Below are 18,975 nucleotides of genomic sequence, written 5' to 3'. Positions count from 1 at the left end.
ATCTTCTTGTGAACACAGAAAAATGCAATCTGGCTAGCTTCCAGCAGTGGATTTTTCCTCTGTTTTTGTCCTTCTCAGACATTCCCTAGCAATCCCCAGATCTTCTCACTCTGTAGGAGCCAAGTACTCCTAAGTGAATAATGGGTTTAATGTCATGACCATAATTTCAGAGTCCATTATTTTGTTCTCTACCATAGCACTTATCACAGTTTGACAGTTATCAGAGGTTTCAATGCCATATTCATTCCCTCATAGGTCTAGGATTCCTGGAGGATGAAAACCACTAACATTAAAATATATATGAATATATATATATATATATATAAAGATTAAAAAATGTTTGTTTCCACTTCTAGGTATTTATTTACCCAGGAGAAATAAAAAGTTATGAACACACAGAACCTATATGCAAATGTGTATAGCAGCTTTATTCATAATTGTCAAAAACTGGACACAACTCAGATGTCCTTCAGCTGTGAATGGAAAAACAAACTGTGGTTTGGAATATTGCTTTTGCTATAAAAAGGATAAACTACTGATTTAGGCAGCAATGTGCATAAAACATAAATGCATTTTGCTAAGAGAAAGAAGCCAGACCTAACGGCTACATATCATATACTGTGATCACGTTTACGTGACACTCTGGAAAAGGTAAAACTATAGGGACAGAAAACAGCTCTGTGGATGCTAGGGGAGAGGAGAGGGGCAGCAAAGGGACAATGTGGAGGTAATACAGAATTTTTCTGTATCTTGACTATAATGGTGAAAACATGACTGTATGCATTTGTCATAAGCCATAGTACTACATACCACAGAGTGAAATTTACTGTATGCAAATTAAAACAACCAATCAAAGAATCAGCCAGAATGGGGGAGGTGACTAAAATGGAATACAAACTGTAGCAAATAAATCTGATTGTAATACAAATGTATAACAAGACTACAGTGAAGGAAGTGGCGAAGAAAACAACTGACTTAAGTAAATTTGGAAAATGGTAACTTGACTGGATACTCTAAGGCTATAGGCAAATATAACTGCACACGATATACCCTACTCTAGGGCTTCCCTGGTGGCGCAGTGTTTAAGAATCCGCCTGCCAATGCAGGGGACACAGGTTCGACCCCTGGTCCAGGAAGATCCCACCTGCCGTGAAGCAACTAAGCCCGTGCGCCACAACTACTGAGCCTGTGCTCTAGAGCCCATGGGCCACAATTACTGAGCCTGCGTGCCACAACTACCGAAGCCCACGCGCCTAGAGCCCGTGCTCCGCAACAAGAGAAGCCACCACAATGAGAAGCTCGCACATCACAACGAAGGGTAGTCCCTGCTCTCCGCAACTAGAGAAAGCCCACACGTAGCAACAAAGACCCAACGCAGCCAAAAATAAATAAATAAATATATATATTAAAAAAAAAATACCCTACTCTAGTTAGTAAATTTGTTTCTCACAGGCGTGTGTTAGATATTCTGAAAATACTTTATGTGGATACAAGGGTTGCACAAATAAGTAGATATATCATAAATAATGAGAGTCAGGCTTTTCACTGGAAAGGAAATAGAAAGTCACAAGTTGGAAAAATAAGTTTCACTTAAGGAAAGGGTAAAGGATAGAATGAACCCTGTGGTGTTTAATTGCATTGAAGGTATCAGTATGGACTCATGATTTTAAAATATAGATACAGTTAGGTAAGTACAGAAATAGATACAGATATGTATGCATACATGGGTTAGTATACATGCATATATTTCTAAGCTCTGTCCACTTAGAGGGCCTAGGAACAATGACATCCTAGTAGTAATGAGCACACTTAGTGCTTAAATCTTGGTTCAAAATACCGCTCTCCAATAAAATAAACTGGGATTTCTTAGAGAGGTGGTTGATTCCAGGTCCGGAACAGGGAAAATACAGATGAGCCTGGAACATCTTGTGGTGCCAAGCAGTAAGGAAGTGCTCAAAAAACACGTGATTGGGTGTATCAAGGGGACACAGGAGTCACCCTGAAAGAGCTCCCCATAGCAAAGCTGAAACCATTTGAGTGACAAAATAAATAACAATAATATTAGACTCTACCATAGAATAAAATAAATACCCATGAGCCATGGGTATTGCCCATGTAAGCAAACCAACAGTGGAGAAGGAACAGCTCTTCCTTACAGAAGAATTCCAGTTAATAAATGTATATAGAAGAAAAAAGAGAAAGAGAAAATCACTAGTAGGCATATTCCACAGTAATAATTCTTGCAGGCAAGCTCCATCAATGGATGCTAAAACACATGAGAGAAAGTATAAGGACAAACAGGATATTTGCATAGCCCCAAAGGATCTCCTCCAAGATATTTATTAATAACAAAGGTAACACTAGTAACTTTACAGTGGAGCATCTCGGCAGTGAGCAACTTAACCAAGTGATCAAGGTCATCACAAGTTATTGACATTATGTACCACCTGCTATGGTGTGCTGAGAAGGGTGCATCAATTCTGTGTTATTTTTGCAAAAAAAAGAAAAGGGCATACCTTTAATCTAATCATGAGAAAACATCAGATAAGCCCAAATTGAGGAAAGAATACTAGCCAGTTTTTCTACAAAATAACTGGCTAGTATTCATCAAAAGTGTCAAGATGAGAAAAAGACAAGGAAAGATTGAGAAATTATCAGATTAGAAGAGACTGAGGAGTCACGACAACAAAATGCAATGTGGGATCCTGGATTGGAATCTGGCACAGAAAAGCAGGTTAGTGGAAAAAGTGGTGAAGTCTGGATAAAGCCTATAATTAACATTGTAACATTGTAACAATGTTAATTGCTTAGTTTTGATAGTTGTACTATAGAGAAAAGTACGAGGAAATTCTCTGTACTATTTTTGCAGTGTTTCTGTAAATCTAAAATTAATTCAAAATGAAGTTTAAAAATGTAACCAGGGCTTCCCTGGTGGCACAGTGGTTGAGAGTCTCCTGCCAATGCAGGGGACGCGGGTTCGTCCCCCGGTCCGGGAAGATCCCACATGCCGCGGAGTGGCTGGGCCCGTGAGCCATGGCCGCTGAGCCTGCGCGTCCGGAGCCTGTGCTCCACAACGGGAGAGGCCACAACAGTGAGAGGCCCGCGTACCGCAAAAAAAAAAAAAAAAATGTAACCAATTCAGAGGCAGGAAAAAAAGTGTGCCTCTGTTGTCACTGTGTTGTCACCACTCTGTGGTCTGTAAGTCACTGGCCAAGGGAGAAGCCACGGAAAAACAAGTCTAGGGTCAACAAAGAAGAGCTTCAACAGTACCTGTCTGCGATAAGGAAGGAGTTGGTGAATTTGTGTCAATTGCATGAAATAGAACAATATTCAAATTGGGGCTGATTTACTTGTAACTATGAGGACTTACAAGATAAAGTAGGAATTTAAAGGTCCGGGAAAAAGATTGGAAAGACCTTTGGGGGTAAGGTTGTCTGTCCCTTTTCATCTCTTATTGTCTATAAAGGTGAAAAAGGTAACTCAAATACAGAGAAAAGAAAGAGAACTCACACTGCTATACAGATCCTTCAGATTCTTGGTTCTGTCATAATCCACCGTTTCTAGAACTGTCGTGTATTTGTCTTTAATCTGATGATAATTTTCTTTATATTTCACCTACAGACAGAAAGGATGGGTTATTCTTTTCTATTGTTTGACAATATGTAAAGACAATAACAGCTTGTCCTGGGAGAGAAGTACAAGGAAGACACACCTCACTGGCATTAATGCCGCTTTGAAGAGCAGTCACGTAAAGCGGTGTATCTGTGACCAGGTTATAATTTTTTAGATTTTCTTTACCTGCTGCCGTGTATTGTATCTGTGAAGAAAAAGAAAAGTCACTGAAAATGGTAAAATGCAGGTCTTCCATCAGCTTTAGCAGTTTGTGCCTACTTAGATGTACCTTTATTTCTGGGTTTCTGCTTTAATCCTAACAGAGGATACGTTGTACAGTTTGAGACTTTGCATGGCTGTCAAAACTAACAGTTTCTCTTGACCAAGAGTGGAGTCTAGATCTTTGCCACGTCCCTTCTTCCTTGTGTTGTTTTTCCATGCCTATACTCCATCCCTGACAGCAGCCCCTCAATTTCAACATTCCATTAGTCTGCCCTATCCAAGCTGAATTTCTGCTGGGAAATTTCCCAAATGTCTACTTTTTACTTCAAGATTTAACTATTTATGGTCAAAGTATGCATGTGCATTCTACTCCCTGCCAGTTAACCTGATCAACTAAGGTGTAGATGCTTGAGGGTAGTTCACTCTGAAACACCTCCCAGATAACCTTCTGCTGTAAATGTCTATAGCCTTAAATCACAGGAGAGACTCAAACTGAGGAAAGCCAGCACCAGAACAGGCCACCAGAGAGGTTTTATTGGGCAGGGGCCTTTGGTTCCCTTAGATCATGCACTGTCAAAGATGCTTTCTCTGGGGCACAGGGACACCCTTGCTATCACTCCACTGAGAGCACCATGGAGCCCATCAATCCACAGTGAGCTAGTCCCTCTAAGAAGATGGCTCACTTGACTCTGGAGGTCATATGATTTCTTGGCATGGAGGATCTGGGGTGTATCCCAAACGTAGCATCCAATGCCTTTCAGCCAATTCAAGTCACTTTTATACACGTTCTGCAAGAAAGAAGAAACTGTGAAAGGTGACAGGTACTAACTGAATTTACAATCGAGCATTTGATAATTTCCTATCAGCCCTTGGCTGTGCTTAGTACTTAGCAGTCATAGGGTGGGCTTCTCAACACCTGGAAGGTCTTTAAGGCCCTGGCCTAAAGAAGTTTAGGAAGAGAGCAACAGCTAAGTTTTAGTCTAGTGTTGAACAGATAAAATATTTAACATAGGTGCCTCATTGCTCCAAGGGGATCCTTACACCAAAAAAGGTTACTCATGCCACTTTGTATTGCAAAGCAGCAGGGTTTAGGAATACAGGGACAATTAGAACATGGGGCCCCAGGCAGGGCTGGGTGAAGCCTGTAACTTAGTCAACCCGCAGAAAGGACATCATACATCACTCAACATCTCCTGCGCGTTTTGGGCCCGAATAACATTGGGTTCTTCTGGAAGAGATGTCCACTGGTGGAAGTAGTGTCGGTACTCCAGGTCACTGAGGATGTGCTGGCACCTTTTAGCCAGCACATGATTCATCATATCATTGGGGATATGAATATTTGCTTTGGTGTCCTCATAATGTCTTCTGTAGTTCAACTGAAGAATAATATGTTTTTAAAGACAAAAATAAGAAAGGAATTAAATGTAAATTATTCTGATCAATCTCTTTTATAGTCTTATTTTCAACATAGATCAATACCTTTAGAATAGACTAAGGTTAAAAAATGACACTTTAATATACTCTTCTTCTTTAAAAATTTCCCATCCTTTTATAACACAGGGTAAAGAGTGACTTTGTTTTCTCCTTTTTCCAAATACAGAGCCCTCACTGTGTTTGGAGGAGGCAGGAGGGAAAGGGTGAAAACTCACAGCCATCAGAGGTGCACTGGGCTAACTGGCAGGGGCGGGGGACAGTCTCAAGACTGGCTCATTCCTCACCATCCCACCCCCCCAGCTAATCTTGAACCAAAGGGCAGATTATAAATAGGCAGACTAGTATTACACTTAAGTGTGCAGATCCTCTGTTACAGTGAACTTTGCTTACCGCACTCCTCATCTTTTGGAAATCCAGACAGTGAATCACGTTGGGGAACTCACTGATTTCTTTTCCAGCCAGGTAGTGACCCTTCAGCTTCTCATAGGTCTCTTTGTATTTAAGCTGTGAAATAGGTGCAACATTGAAAATCACTGGGACTTTCTAACCAGCCCTTTGTGGCTGGAAAGACTCTCAAACTTGTGAAAGGAAAAAGTCCTACTGACCTCACTGTTCACAAAGTCAGCATGCTTGGCTCCAACAATGGGAACATAGCGTTCGTCCAAGGTATAGCCGTAGGCCTTGGTTCCCTCCCATGCTCCTTTATACAGTATCTAGGACAAAGAAAGGTGTATCAACAAAAGTTTGCATTCAACTTCTTTCAGGTGCCACTCGAAAGAAAGTAGTAAAATCAAGGTAAAATACTCATGATTAAAGGCAAGGCTTAAACCTTCATTAACAGCTGTTAGTGTGCGTACCTAAGAACAGGGCAGAGTCTTTGGGCTTGTTGCAAATTTAATCTACAGACCCTGAGGCATTTTATAACAGAGTTTAACTGTATTTACAGTTCTAATAAAAGTGAAAACAAATTTGCACACAGAGAGAGAATCACCAAAGACGGCTTCCCATTCGGCATATACACATATACGCTACACACACATCACCTTTAGATCAGCTGAATTAAAATTTGGAGGGCAAGTCCTCCACTTGTTGGCTGGAGATATATGTACATGATTGCTAAAGAGGGACCAGCCTTTCCTCTCTTCTCTCTGTTGGTAGTTGCTTGGTCCTACGTGCGCCCGGAAGTGACATAGCTCTTGTTAGGTTATTGTCTCTCTCTTTATTTGAATGTCTCCCTCACTTACAGGGGCTCCTGGAGGGTTTGTCTCATTGATCTTTAGCTCCTCAGTGCCTCTCATAGGGCCTGGCACATCACAGGGACTCAAACAACACCAGCTGGATAAACACTATTTGCCCTGCATAATATGCTACTTCTAATAAACAAGACTAAATACAACAAAAACAATAGATCTCCTTATAAGTTCAGTTGCTCACAAAATCAGCCAAGAATGTGAATACTGACAAGAGCTTAAAATTCGGAACTGAGTTGTATATCACATAAAATGGAACTTACGGTACTGTAGAGTTTTCCCATGTCTTTGGAATGGGTGATATATGGTGTATCTGGAGAAAAGGTATACTTGCCCTTTATTAATTTATTAAATGTTTCTTTATATTTTACCTGAGGGGAGAAAACAAAACAAAACCTTTGATTATTCTAAATGTATATTTAAAGTTTCACAAGATCTACCTAGCAAGATAATAATTAGTCTACATTTAGAGATTAACCAACTGGTTAAATTTCATTATATGATATATAATTTATAACTAATATAATGGAAAGTTTTGGATAATAATTTAGATATTATCTAAATGTGGGTACAGTATACCACCTACTAGTGACTTTTAAGACATTCTCCGCCAAAGATTTTCTTATAATTTACTCCCTATCGTCTCACATGCAGTTATCTGGAGTTACGCAAGCCTGTTCAGCTACAGACAACTAAGTCTCCAGTTTGTGTATCTCATTATACACAAAGCAAACTTACATCACTTTGATTGACTGAGTTAATCTTGGCCAGAACAATCTCTGGAGGATCCACCACGCTTGTAAAGTTAGGATAGTTGGCAAGAGCATCTTTCTTATAGTTTATCTGCAAAGAAATAGAGACGATTAAGACAGGTGTCCCCCCTGCCCCCCCACATGGGGATAGGTACATATCCCCACATGGCAGGTAAGGAGGCCAGGCCTTATGTAAGAAGAACAGGCTTTGCTTACCTGAGTCACCATTTCCTGGTTCTTGGTAACCCTCACATGGTCTACAGAATCCAGGGGGATCCAACCAATGCCTCGGAGCCACTCCAGGTCAGCTTTGTAGACATTCTGAGAGCAGGAAGGGAGACATGATGCAGGTATAAATGACTCAGGCACAGGCTGACAAGCAGCAGGTTAGAAACAATGTTTTCAGAAGCTTTTTAGGGTTTTCTCTCTAGTGGCTGTTGTCTCATTGATTCAATCATGATTTCATCCGTACACCTGAGCAACATTTCTTGAGCCTGTTACTATAAATGAAGAACTGTGGAAGGTTATTTGAGGTATAAGTATAAGGAAGACCTCTAAGTATAAAGAAAAGTTACTTATAAAGTGCAAAGTGGTTAAAGGCTATGAGAGGAAGACCATGCAGATGCTGTGGGAGTTGAGGGTAAGGGACCATTGTTTTCATCTGTGAGCATAAGAGAAGGTTTTACTAAGGAAGTTATAGTTACATAGAAATACATTTAGACTAAGGGGGCATTTAGACTAAGTAAAGGAGTAAATGCTCATGTACTGTAGGGTTGGGGGAAGCATCCCTCCAGCCCATCTCTACCCTTCCCCCTCACTTCCTGAATTCTCTCAGGCCATCCCACACCAAATGAAGAGGAGTTGCTAATCTGATTAAAGTTCCACAGTGGTCATCCTCCTGCAGCAACCAGTGAGGTGGGATGTTCAAGTTCACCACCTGTGCTGCAGGCAGTCTTTGACATCCTGTTTCTGTTTTGGTAATTATGAGAAGACCCAGGTAGGGTTAGCTCCTCGGCACACCTGAGCATCACATCGATGCATTGTGTTTCTGTTCCCTAAAGACTGCTGGTGGCAGGTAGAGATCTTGATTCAGCCTTCAGTGGGAGGTGGCCTGAGATATATTCTCCATCCCAGCTTTAAACTCTGCATAAGGGATTCTGGGCCTCATGCAGCTCATCAGTACATTGTGTCCTCTTTGCTTTGATCCCTTGTAAGCAACTCCTTCATAAATGCCATGAGGAAGGAGACGCTCAGCAAAGCAAGAAGGAGACATTCCCAGGTCCCTGACTATACTATCATCTAATATAGTCAAAATCACAACTCCATCTCAGCTCCCACCACAGCCAATTATTATTTTAAATCAGTTATAATTTTCCACGCAAATGTGAGGAGCTGTTGATGGCAGAGATGGTACAAAAGCAGATTTTTAAAAAATTGACTTTGAAAATTATTCAGAAATGCAGTCAGTAGACAAAGCTGTCCGTCACTGCTCCCAACCTTTCTCTACTTCCTATCCAGTCTTAATTACCTTCTGAGAGCAAACTAAGTATTTATGGTCCCAAGTGTCATAGACTGGTGGTTCTAGAATGCTGCTTATGATTCTCAGAGTAGACCATACGTTTCTAGATAATTAAGAAACAAAAATCACTTACATCGCTTTGTAGGTCATAGGCCTTCCTTGCCTGAATAACATCATTTTGGTCAGGGTGACACGTCCATTGGTGCAGGTAATTGCGGTAATCAGTATCACTGACAAGGGCCTGCCCCTCCTTGGCCACCAACACCGACACCATATCAGGAGGTATATTGATTCTGGCCTTTGTTTTATGATAGTGCTCTTTGTATAGTCTGTCATTCTGAATCTGGCCTGCGTGCTCGAACCAAACCAGTTTGGGATCATCTCTCATCGTCGGGACACCAACATAATGACCTTTCTGCTTGACATGGTCAGCTTTGTATTTCAGCTGGTGGGAAGGGGAACAGAGATCCCATCAGCTTTGACAAGCACACAAGGCAAAGGGGGCTTGAAACATCAGCAAACTCAGTCCCCCAGCTTTTTGTGTTACTCCCCCAAGAATAAATATCAAAAAACATTGAAATAGGGTGGGAGGGAGGCTCAAGAGGAAGGGGATATGGGGATATGTGTATACATATAGTTGATTCACTTTGTTGTACCGCAGAAACTAACACAACATTGTAAAGCAATTATACTCCAATAAAGATATTTTTTTAAAAAAAGTAAAAGGGAAAGAGCAACAAGACTGCACGAAATAATTGCAAGATTATACATAAATCTTTTGTATAAAATAATAGAAATAAAATAATCATTATTTCGCTCAGTAGATGTAATTATTTAAGGAGAACCACGTAAGTACTGACAGGCTCTCTCATTGATCAAACTTTAGTCAGGCTCCCCTGGGCCCTCTTCTTGATGAGGACTCCACTTTGGTCTCTATCTTTGCAGTTTTAGTAAAAATTCTGTTAAATTTTAGCAGAGTTTAGCAGGAATCCCCCTATCCTTGATATCTCCTTTTAGTAACTTTCTGTCCACTGGACCCCTCACTGTTCCTTGGCTATAAATCTTCAACTGTCCTTTCTGTATTTGGACTTGAGCCCAGTTCTGTAATGAGGTTGCTTTTCCCCTTTTGCTATAGTTTTTAAATAAAACCTATTTTTACCACTTTGCTAAAAAACAAAACAGAAACATTGAAATAAATAGATAGATACGAAGAAATATCAATTTAAAAATAGAAAAATATACACTTATTTTCTAATTCTGGCAATATTGTATTTGAAAGCTTAGAGATTTTAGGGAAGCAGGGAATAGAAGAAAAAACAAAGACTTCAAATGATAGTTTTTAAAGAAGCCAAGAAAAAAAAGATGAAGAATGCCAAAAGCCCATGGGAAAAGGACCAGAAGGGAGCAGGTACCCTGACCATCCCCAAGCCTGGCCAGGCCTGCCAGCCAACAAGGAACTCTCCATTACGCTACATGCCTTAGCATAAATGGGTTCCTGCACAGGGAAGGTCCAGCCTTTGCAAAGCACTCATATCAGAATAAATTACCTCACTCTGAACGTCACCAGAGTGATGGGCATGAACAAACGGCACAGCATCTGGAGGCAAAATGTAACTGGTGGCTTTTTGTTTCTCCCAGCTTTCCTTGTAGAGATACTAAAAGACAGAGAGCCATGACAAAGGGTTAAACCAAGGAGTCAGAATGGAGGGATAAGTCTCCTATTGTTATGTTATGGTCCTCTGTCCCCATACAAAGTGCCAGGCATCCAGGTAAAATCCATACCTGGTCTAGTATTCGGGCTGCCTCCTGGGCAGCGTGCAGCTGAGGGGTTTCTGTGAGGGTGTACTTTGATTTGGTGTCATTCCAATTTTTTCGGTATTTAATCTAGAAATGAGAAGAAAGTTGGTAAGTTCTTTGATATTAAGAAAACATAATGTTGTCCAAGCAAATGCTAGCATCATCCATCTCAACGTTTACAATCTGTATCTCAGAAAATGACTGCACGCTGAGTGTAAGTAAGTGGAAAAGCTTTGGAAATGATGTCTTCCCAACAGAGCAATTTTAGAATGACAGTCATGTACTTACATCATTTAGGATTTCACCACTTTGTTTTGCTGTCACGTAATCAACTCTGTCATCCACGGGAGTAAAGTTGAGAGTTTCTATTTTTGTGCGATATTTTCTCTATGGGAAAGAAAATATCTTTTAGATAGCTGTAGTCTCTGGTCCTGTGTGAGTTGATAAAGATATGCTGCATTTAAGGACCCTTTCTCTACTAGAGGCATAGAATGCTGTATGTCAATGGCATCTTCCTGGCAATTTGGCTTTCTTCTTAGCATTTTATTTTTTAACAAACGGGTTGCCTTCTTACACCTTCCACAGATTTTAAAGTAGCAGATCTGGTTAGCTCCCAAAGCCATGTAATGTATCATTATGTGAACTCAGTGCATTTTTTTTTTCAACTGGACAAACTTCTCTCAAGTGTATTGCTATTGCTGACAAAAGAAGTTTTCTATTTGTACAATTCTAAGCATTGTTGAGTGTAGATGGATGTGATTCCATAATGTGAAAGGGACAGTACAGGATTATTTTGGAAAAATGTACATCTGGCTTAAATGACAGCAATTGAAATTGTTAAAACTGCTGATAGGGAATGACTGCATTTTGGCTCGTATATTTTTTGTTCAGTCTCTCAGGAAATGTGCTGAATGGCAGGATAAGATCCTGGAATACCTCACTGAAGATGTCTGCAGCGTGCTTGGCATGATTGACAGAAACAGAATCATCTGGCATCCAGCCGATCCCACGTAACCATTCCAAGTCAGCCTTGTAAATAGCCTGTGAAAATCAGACCAGGAAGAAGTCAGTGACCCTGGTCATATTTATTCTATCCATTGGTCTGATGGAGAAACGCATTTTAAGAATGACATACTCAAGCAGCCAGACAAGTAACATAAGTAAATTAACTATGAGGCCAGGTGGTATGACAAACCAGCTGGGGACATATTTGCTATTTAAAGGGGGTTAGCCTCAATTCAGCTCCAGGTTATTGCTGCAAGGGCTAATGCATGTCTGGAGCTGCATCCTCTGATTTTTTTTCAATAAAAACGGGAACCCCTAGATTTGTACACAAAATTCCCTGATTTAAAAGCCTTGGCAACTTAATTCAAAATTTAAAAATACTGTGTCAACTAAAATAGCATATCTGCGGCTACATCCTGACCATGGACTGCTGATATTTTAGTTACAGTTTAAACCTCTGGTGCTACTTAAATTCTATTAAAATAATATTTTCAGAGTAGCTGTCTTTAACCGGAAACAGTTAAGAACTATATTCACACCACCACTTATTTCTTGATACAAAGTCCAGATCCTTCATGGCTCTGGTGATTTTGATACCATACTATAAGGTCTAACCAAAACCAAATTCTTCGCTATATAAAGATGTGAAGTGATGATGCAAGGATTTAATGACATAAACTTTCTGGGAGTCATGAGAAAATGATGTAAGAGCTCAGGCTAAAATGCAGCCCACTCACATCGCTTTGCAGATCGTAGGCTTTCCTGGCCTGAATCACGTCCTGCTGGTCAGGCACGCACATCCATTGGTGCAGGTAATTGCGATAATCAATGTCGCTGACCAGAGCCTGGCAATGTTTAGAGTGCGTGATGGAAAGCATATCCGGAGGGCTCTGGAATTTAGACTTCCATTTGGCCCAGTGCTGCCGGTACTCTCTTTCATTCTGAATCTTGCCAGCTATGAGGGCCCAGCGGATCTTGTTGTCATCCCTGGCTGTGAGGGTACCCACGTAGTGTCCCTTCTGCTTCTCATGGTCAAGCTTGTATTTATACTGGAGACAGAAAAACAAAGCAGATGGATCACAGCATGAACTCTCAATGCACGTAGGGCATTTGTTTGAAAAACTGAGGAGTTAAACAAGGCCACACTCACATCACTGGCGATCTCCCTGGAGGCCTTGGCAGCCTGGATGGGGATGGCGTCCAGCCGTACATCACAGCTCATCTTCATCTCATCCCAACCTTCGCGGTAAATTTTCTGAAGAGGAGGAAAAATAAGGTATCGTTCCAGATTCAAACTTACTAATGACTCCAAGGGTTCAAGTAGAATTAATATCAGAGGGGTGCAGTTTTTGAAGTCCCAGAACCAGTTTAAAAAAAGAGAATAGGTGAAAGAATCATTCTGTACCAATGTACTGGAGAACAAAATCATATCTGGAATCCAAAGATCTGGGCTGGACAAGAGTTCTTTCTTTTCTTTTTTTTTGAATTATAGCTTTGATGTAGTTGTTCATGGTTTATGTAAGAGGGTTTATCTGCTTCTTGTATTGGTGTATTAGTAGCACTGGGATATGTTTAAGTTCAGACATTGGCAGGCTAGTACTGAATTTCTCTAGTTTAATAATTCTCTTTAATTAATTCAATTTTTAATCTTCAGAATTATAAACATTTTACATTTGAGTTTTTTTCCTCTCTGTATGGTTTCTTAGATCTTCTAATACGATTGACTGATGTTTGGGAATGTTAGATTTTCTTTCTGAAGCACCATTGGATGTAACGGCTATTTTCTAAGCGCAGCACTGTTCTGTTTGTAAAGAGAAGTCAGTTAAAGTAGTGACTGATTTACAGATAGCCTTCTAAAAATATATTCACATTTAAGTGGATACCTTCTGTACTGACGATGTCAGAAAGACTCAGAAATAAGAGTAATTTAAATGTATAAATCAGAAATCATACCTATCACTATGGGAGCTTGAACAGTGCAGAAAGGAGAAGTGAATTTCAATCATTGACAGTTTCATGGCCTTTTCATATTTGAAAAACGAGTGCTTAGATAAATTTTGTCCTTGTAATGGACAAGTTTTATATGAATTTTCATTCAAGTTTTTGTATGAATTTCAGGTGGTCCAATTTTAACATTTGACTTGTTTTTTTGTACAAAAGAAAAAAGTGTTCTCCACATTTAAATGTATTACACTAGAGAATATTTCATGCAAATTTGTAATTATGTTATTTAAACTTTTAAAATTTATTTTGTTTTATTACATATACTGTTACACTATTTTTTCTTATGTATTTTTTTTGTTTATGTGGTCAAATATATTTTTTATTTGAACTACAAAAAAAAATTGGGCTTGAGACCTAACTTCTTCACCTACTAACTTTGAGAATGTGGGCAAATTCCTTAATATTTTTAAGTCTCAGCTTTCCCATATGATAAAAACAAAATAACAGTCCTACCCGTGTGATTAGTGTGAAGATTAAATGAGTTAATTTAACATGGATTTGCTTGGTTACCCATAAAATGATATACAAATATTCTGCAAAAGTTGTACTTTCTAAATGACGGAAATAATTTAAAATAGTGGATTTTATCGAGATTATACTACTGGCAACATCATGTATGAAGAAAGTGTATATTTTGGTTAACATTCAAATAGGATGTTTGATTTCTTCCAAAACAAAAGTCATTCTCATTAGTATCTAAATACCTAAATTTAACAACTTTACTTTTGGCATAGTTTCAATTACTAGTCTTGCTTTTATCATGATATTAATGGTAGGGTTCTGGTATTTCCAGCTGAGAAATTTATCATGTAAAAGAGAGCCCATGAGACTTTCAGAATTCCCCTGCCAAAGATACCTATGGTTCAGAAGGAAGAGGGTGAGGAGACTACACTGCAGTGACGAGCTGGCTGTTTCTTCATCCAGTCACTTGGCAGTAAGAGTACACTGCACCATATACTGATTCTGGTCCAAAAAAGAATGTAGCAATGCCTCAAAATTTTGTTTTCTTCCCAGCCCTTGGAAAAAATTAGCTCCCAAGAGGCTCATTACAATAGAGTTGGTGGTGCAGTTTGGCATATGGTGAGTAATCTTTGCTTGGAAGGCTCCTTCTCTCACAAAGATTTATTATTTTTTGAAAGATGCCAAGTTCCAAGCCATGGTGGACTGCATTAAGGTAGTATCCTTCTTCTAGGTCATACTTGTTCTACACACAGAAAAATCTCTGTAGGTGGTACATTTCTTGAACTTTCTTAAACTGTGAAGCTAGCCATGTAAGCGAATTCTCTTTTTATCTAATAGACTTTTTAGTTGATACTCTTCCTTTCCCTGGGCATGTAATGATTTATTCTGCAAATAATGATAATTTTGCCTTGTTCTTTCCAATATTTATCTCTTATATTTATTCTTACGTAATTATTTTGCTGTGAATAAGAAGCTTATCACTTAGCTACTTCCAGCAAATATTAATAAATGGTAATGTTATGGGTATCCTGACTTGACTGAGAAGCTTACTTACTTGAGGATGTGGCTGGCCTTTGATATGAGATTTACTCTTAGTTATGACAAGAAAATATTCATTTATTCTTATTTTGCTAAGATTTTATTTTAAAAAATAAGAATGGATATTGGATTTGCTCACACGTCTTTTAAAAAAAATTTCTTTTAATTCATCAGTATTTATTTATTTATGGCTGCATTGGGTCTTTGTTCCTGCATGGGGTCTTTCTCTAGTTGTGGCAAGCAGAGGCTACTCTTTGTTGTGGTGCGTGGGCTTCTCATTGCAGTGGCTTCTCTTGCTGCGGAGCATGGGCTCTAGGCACGCTGGCCTCAGTAGTTGTGGCTCACGGGCTCTAGAGCGCAGGCTCAGTAGTTGTGGCACACGGGCATAACTGCTCTGCGGCATGTGGGATCTTCCCGGACCAGGGCTCGAACCCGTGTCCCCTGCATTGGCAGGCAGATTCTTAACCACGTGCCACCAGGGAAGTCCCACACGTCTTATTTTTTTTTTTTAAACATCTTTATTGGAGTATAACTGCTTTACAATGGTGTGTTAGTTTCTGTTGTATAACAAAGTGAATCAGCTATATGTATACATATATCCCCATATCCCCTCCCTCTTGCGTCTCCCTCCCACCCCTCTAGGTGGGTCACAAAGCACTGAGCTGATCTCCCTGTGCTATGCAGCTGCTTCCCACTAGCTATCTATTTTACATTTGGTAGTGTACATTAGTCCATGTCACTCTCTCACTTGGTCCCAGCTTACCCTTCCCCCTCCCCGCCACCTGTCTTTTTAAATCTAATACAATGAGCATATGATTTTTCTCTTTTGTTTTATCACATTATTAGGTTTCTGAATACAGAACACTCTTGGCATTCCTGAATGAACCCTAGTTGTTTGTATCATATCATATTCATGTGTTACTGAATTTGATTTGTTAATATTTCATTTAAGATTCTCCCCATTATTAATGGTCTACAGTTTTCATTTGTGGAACTATCTTTGACAAGTTTTGATAACGGTGATGGCTTTCCTTGTTTCATTAGGCTCTCTGTCAGTTTGTTTATTTTTTGAGGTTTGGAAAGAATTCCCCTATGAAATCATTCTGGGTGACCCTGATATCAGAGGGGAGGAAGGAGAGTCTTTAAGAACCTATTAATTTCTTGCAATATGTTTTTATTCTTTTTCTGGGCTCAATTTTAGTAATTTATAACTTCCTTAAAAATCCCCTATAGATCTGGGTTTTAAAATTAATTTGTATAAAGTTGTGAAAAGAACTCTCATAATTATTTTGTGCTCTTCTGAATCTGTTGTTAATTCCCCTTTCTTCTTTGTGTGTCTCTTCATTCCTCTTTCAGTATCTTTCTTGTCCTTGTTCCCTTCTCTCTTCTGTCATGTTGACATTGCTTCACCATAACTGGCCTTGCCCAGTGACTGAGAGCCAGGGGTCTGTCCCTCTCCTCACTCCTGGTCAAGGGCCTCCTTGCCCACTCAATCTTCTCTTCCCTGGCTATGAAGAGTTCCCTAGTGATATCTTCATACCAATTGGGTGACTTTCCAAACAAAAAGGGAGTCTGTTGCAGTACTTACATTGCTCATATTAAGAGTGTTGGCTCTAGCGAGATTAATTTCTGGAGTATCTGGCATTATGTGGATTGAAGTTTTATCCACGTCCCAAGCTTCTCTGTACTTTGGCTATGGAAAGAACCAATGATAACAAAATTACTTCACAATTTGTCATTTTGCTAGTTGTAGTGCACAACTTTCGATTTTTCTGATCCAAAATCTTTTCATACTAAGGTAAAAGTTTCCAGAATCTTTTCACATAAGTTACTCAAATTTGATATGAAATCTGTATTAATACCTTTTATTCATACTTTGAGTTTTGGTTTAAAATTAGTAAGCAATAACAGAACAACCGTGTCAATATTACTTATTAAAATCTTTGCTATCATCAATATTATTATCTTACAAATGGATTACCAGGTTAATTATCATTTTCTATAACATGAACTTAATTTTAATATAGAAGAAAAATGTGACTTACAATACTAATATTTTCAGCATTTGATTTAGCAAGAACAACTTCAGGTGTGTCAACGATACTTGTGTACTTGAGTTTCACCACAGGTGTCCGATAGACACTGTCTTGTAGGATATGCTGGGCATTTTTCACTCTCAGTACTTCGGGAGACCCTTCGGGCACCCAGCCGATGCCACGCAGCCACTCTAAGTCAGCCTTATAGATGGCCTGGGAAAGAAAACAAAGTTAGGAGAGGCAGGATTTGTTTTTTTTTTAATCGTGGTAAAGTAAGGAAGCAGTTTTTCATGTTCCATTTTCTCTTCCACAAACAATGATAAAGCCAAGCATGGGCCTGACAAAAATAATTCCTCATATGCATTGCAGTGTTTTCTCCTACTTTGTTTTCCGTGGCAGGGGCTCTGTGTTGGGGTGCCTATGCATAGTCTAGAAAGCAGAAGGATGCAGAAGGAGTGCTTTGCTTAGGGGATGTGTGGAAGATTTTTGAATATTTTGGTAATCATCACACTAGCCAAGGTGGACTTTTAAAGCAATAATAATAGGCTCTCCAGCAAGTTCTCCACACCACAGCCAGTATGATCTTTACAAAATTCACCATTCAGGTTTGATGTCACAACATACCCCCAACCTATGGTTTCTCACTGGTCTCAGGATAAAGATCAAAATCTTAACATAGATTAGAAGGTGATGATGGTCTAGCATCAGTCCCTACCTCTTCTTCCAGCCTCATTTTATACGTGCTTCCCTTTTACCCATGTGTTCTGACCACACTGGCCTTTCAGTTTGTGGTTTGCCTACCACCCCTTTTGCATACATTGGTCATTCTGAAGGAATGCACCCTGTGTCCTCCTCATGGAACACACTCATGCTCTCCCTTCTTACTCCTAAATCAGTGCTTTCCCAGAGAAGCTATCCCCACCTCATTTTTCATAGTGCCATGATCATTCTTCCTCAGCCATCCCATTTTTATGGATATTCTCTAGTTAACATCTGTTCCTTTTTATCAGTGTGAACTCCCTAAAGTCAGGAAGTTTGTCTTGTTCTTCTTTATTCCCCATTGTACCTTTAGGGCTTAGCACAAGACCTGGCACATGGTGTGTTTAATAATTACTTTTAAAGGGATAATTAAGAATGTAATCCTTACTTCCACAATTTTGATCTCAACTGAGTTTTCTTTTTCCAAGATAGCACTTCTCTTTGAATTGGAATTTGCATTTTCTTGGCTGTCTAAACCTGTTTTGTCAGGTATATGTTAAGTGGTTAACCAGATATAATTGCTCTGTGTGAAACACCAACTATTAATTTCATAAAATAACCCACTGTGTTCTTCAGAAATGGTATTTTAATAACCGTTTAATAGGATACAAATATCAAACTAAAATAAAGAGTAAGAGGAGTGAAAATGTAGGGAAATTTCTACCTTAATGAAGAATGTTATATGTTTTAGTGTGTAAAGTATTGTGGGTACCCAAAATTTGGGAGAAGGGATTCTTGAAGAGGATTACATACAGGTTTTGAAGTTTCCCTTCCTCATTCTTTAAGAACTTCATTGATATGCATTCCTTAACATACTAACGTGGTTCAGGATAATGAAGAGACTGAATTTATCTAGAGATGGTACTAAATCCACCAGTTGGCAATTCATTTCAAATGATGGATATACTTTTCTATAACAAACTCATTCATTATGAGAAAACATCTCCTGAAGCTTAAGGCAACCATGTTCGGATAATTAAAAGAAGGTATTAATTCTGTACAAGAAACAAACATCCTGATGGAATTCACCATTTTCAAAAGATTAAATCGGCAAAAAGATAAGTAAATCTAAAAATACTTTAGGT

At 39.2% G+C, this 18,975-nt stretch overlaps 1 protein-coding gene and 1 long non-coding RNA gene across 41 annotated transcripts in view; one reads left to right on the top strand and one right to left on the bottom strand.

Moving 5' to 3' along the window:
• The window catches only part of NEB (nebulin), a 225,507-nt gene that overhangs the window by 63,302 nt on the left and 143,230 nt on the right, over positions 1–18,975 (bottom strand). For all 37 annotated transcript variants that reach the window (XM_067741962.1, XM_067741928.1, XM_067741963.1 and 34 more), the window contains exons 91-108: positions 17,141–17,344; positions 16,684–16,788; positions 12,742–12,846; positions 12,329–12,640; positions 11,523–11,627; positions 10,875–10,973; positions 10,572–10,673; positions 10,337–10,444; positions 8,923–9,234; positions 7,487–7,591; positions 7,257–7,361; positions 6,782–6,889; positions 5,874–5,981; positions 5,659–5,772; positions 5,013–5,210; positions 4,518–4,622; positions 3,713–3,817; positions 3,511–3,615 (exon numbers count right to left, since the gene is read on the bottom strand). In XM_067741962.1, the coding sequence (XP_067598063.1) occupies positions 3,511–3,615; positions 3,713–3,817; positions 4,518–4,622; positions 5,013–5,210; positions 5,659–5,772; positions 5,874–5,981; positions 6,782–6,889; positions 7,257–7,361; positions 7,487–7,591; positions 8,923–9,234; positions 10,337–10,444; positions 10,572–10,673; positions 10,875–10,973; positions 11,523–11,627; positions 12,329–12,640; positions 12,742–12,846; positions 16,684–16,788; positions 17,141–17,344 (2,505 nt within the window). The remainder of the gene's footprint in view (positions 1–3,510; positions 3,616–3,712; positions 3,818–4,517; positions 4,623–5,012; positions 5,211–5,658; positions 5,773–5,873; positions 5,982–6,781; positions 6,890–7,256; positions 7,362–7,486; positions 7,592–8,922; positions 9,235–10,336; positions 10,445–10,571; positions 10,674–10,874; positions 10,974–11,522; positions 11,628–12,328; positions 12,641–12,741; positions 12,847–16,683; positions 16,789–17,140; positions 17,345–18,975) is intronic.
• The window catches only part of LOC137226655 (uncharacterized), a 169,694-nt gene that overhangs the window by 40,569 nt on the left and 110,150 nt on the right, over positions 1–18,975 (top strand). The window contains exon 1 of one of the 4 annotated variants that reach the window (XR_010944463.1): positions 14,409–14,675. The exons of 1 other annotated variant lie outside the window; for it this stretch is intronic. This is a non-coding gene — a long non-coding RNA (uncharacterized lncRNA). Of the gene's footprint in view, positions 1–14,408; positions 14,676–14,696; positions 14,867–18,975 lie in introns of those variants that run through there. 2 more of the 4 variants (XR_010944461.1, XR_010944462.1) reach the window with 2 other exon arrangements.

This window comes from Pseudorca crassidens, chromosome 6 (assembly GCF_039906515.1).
Source record: "Pseudorca crassidens isolate mPseCra1 chromosome 6, mPseCra1.hap1, whole genome shotgun sequence".
In the NCBI taxonomy this organism is placed as follows: domain Eukaryota; kingdom Metazoa; phylum Chordata; class Mammalia; order Artiodactyla; family Delphinidae; genus Pseudorca; species Pseudorca crassidens.
Note: the sequence above shows the minus strand (reverse complement) of the source record. Positions and strands in the feature narration are given on the sequence as shown.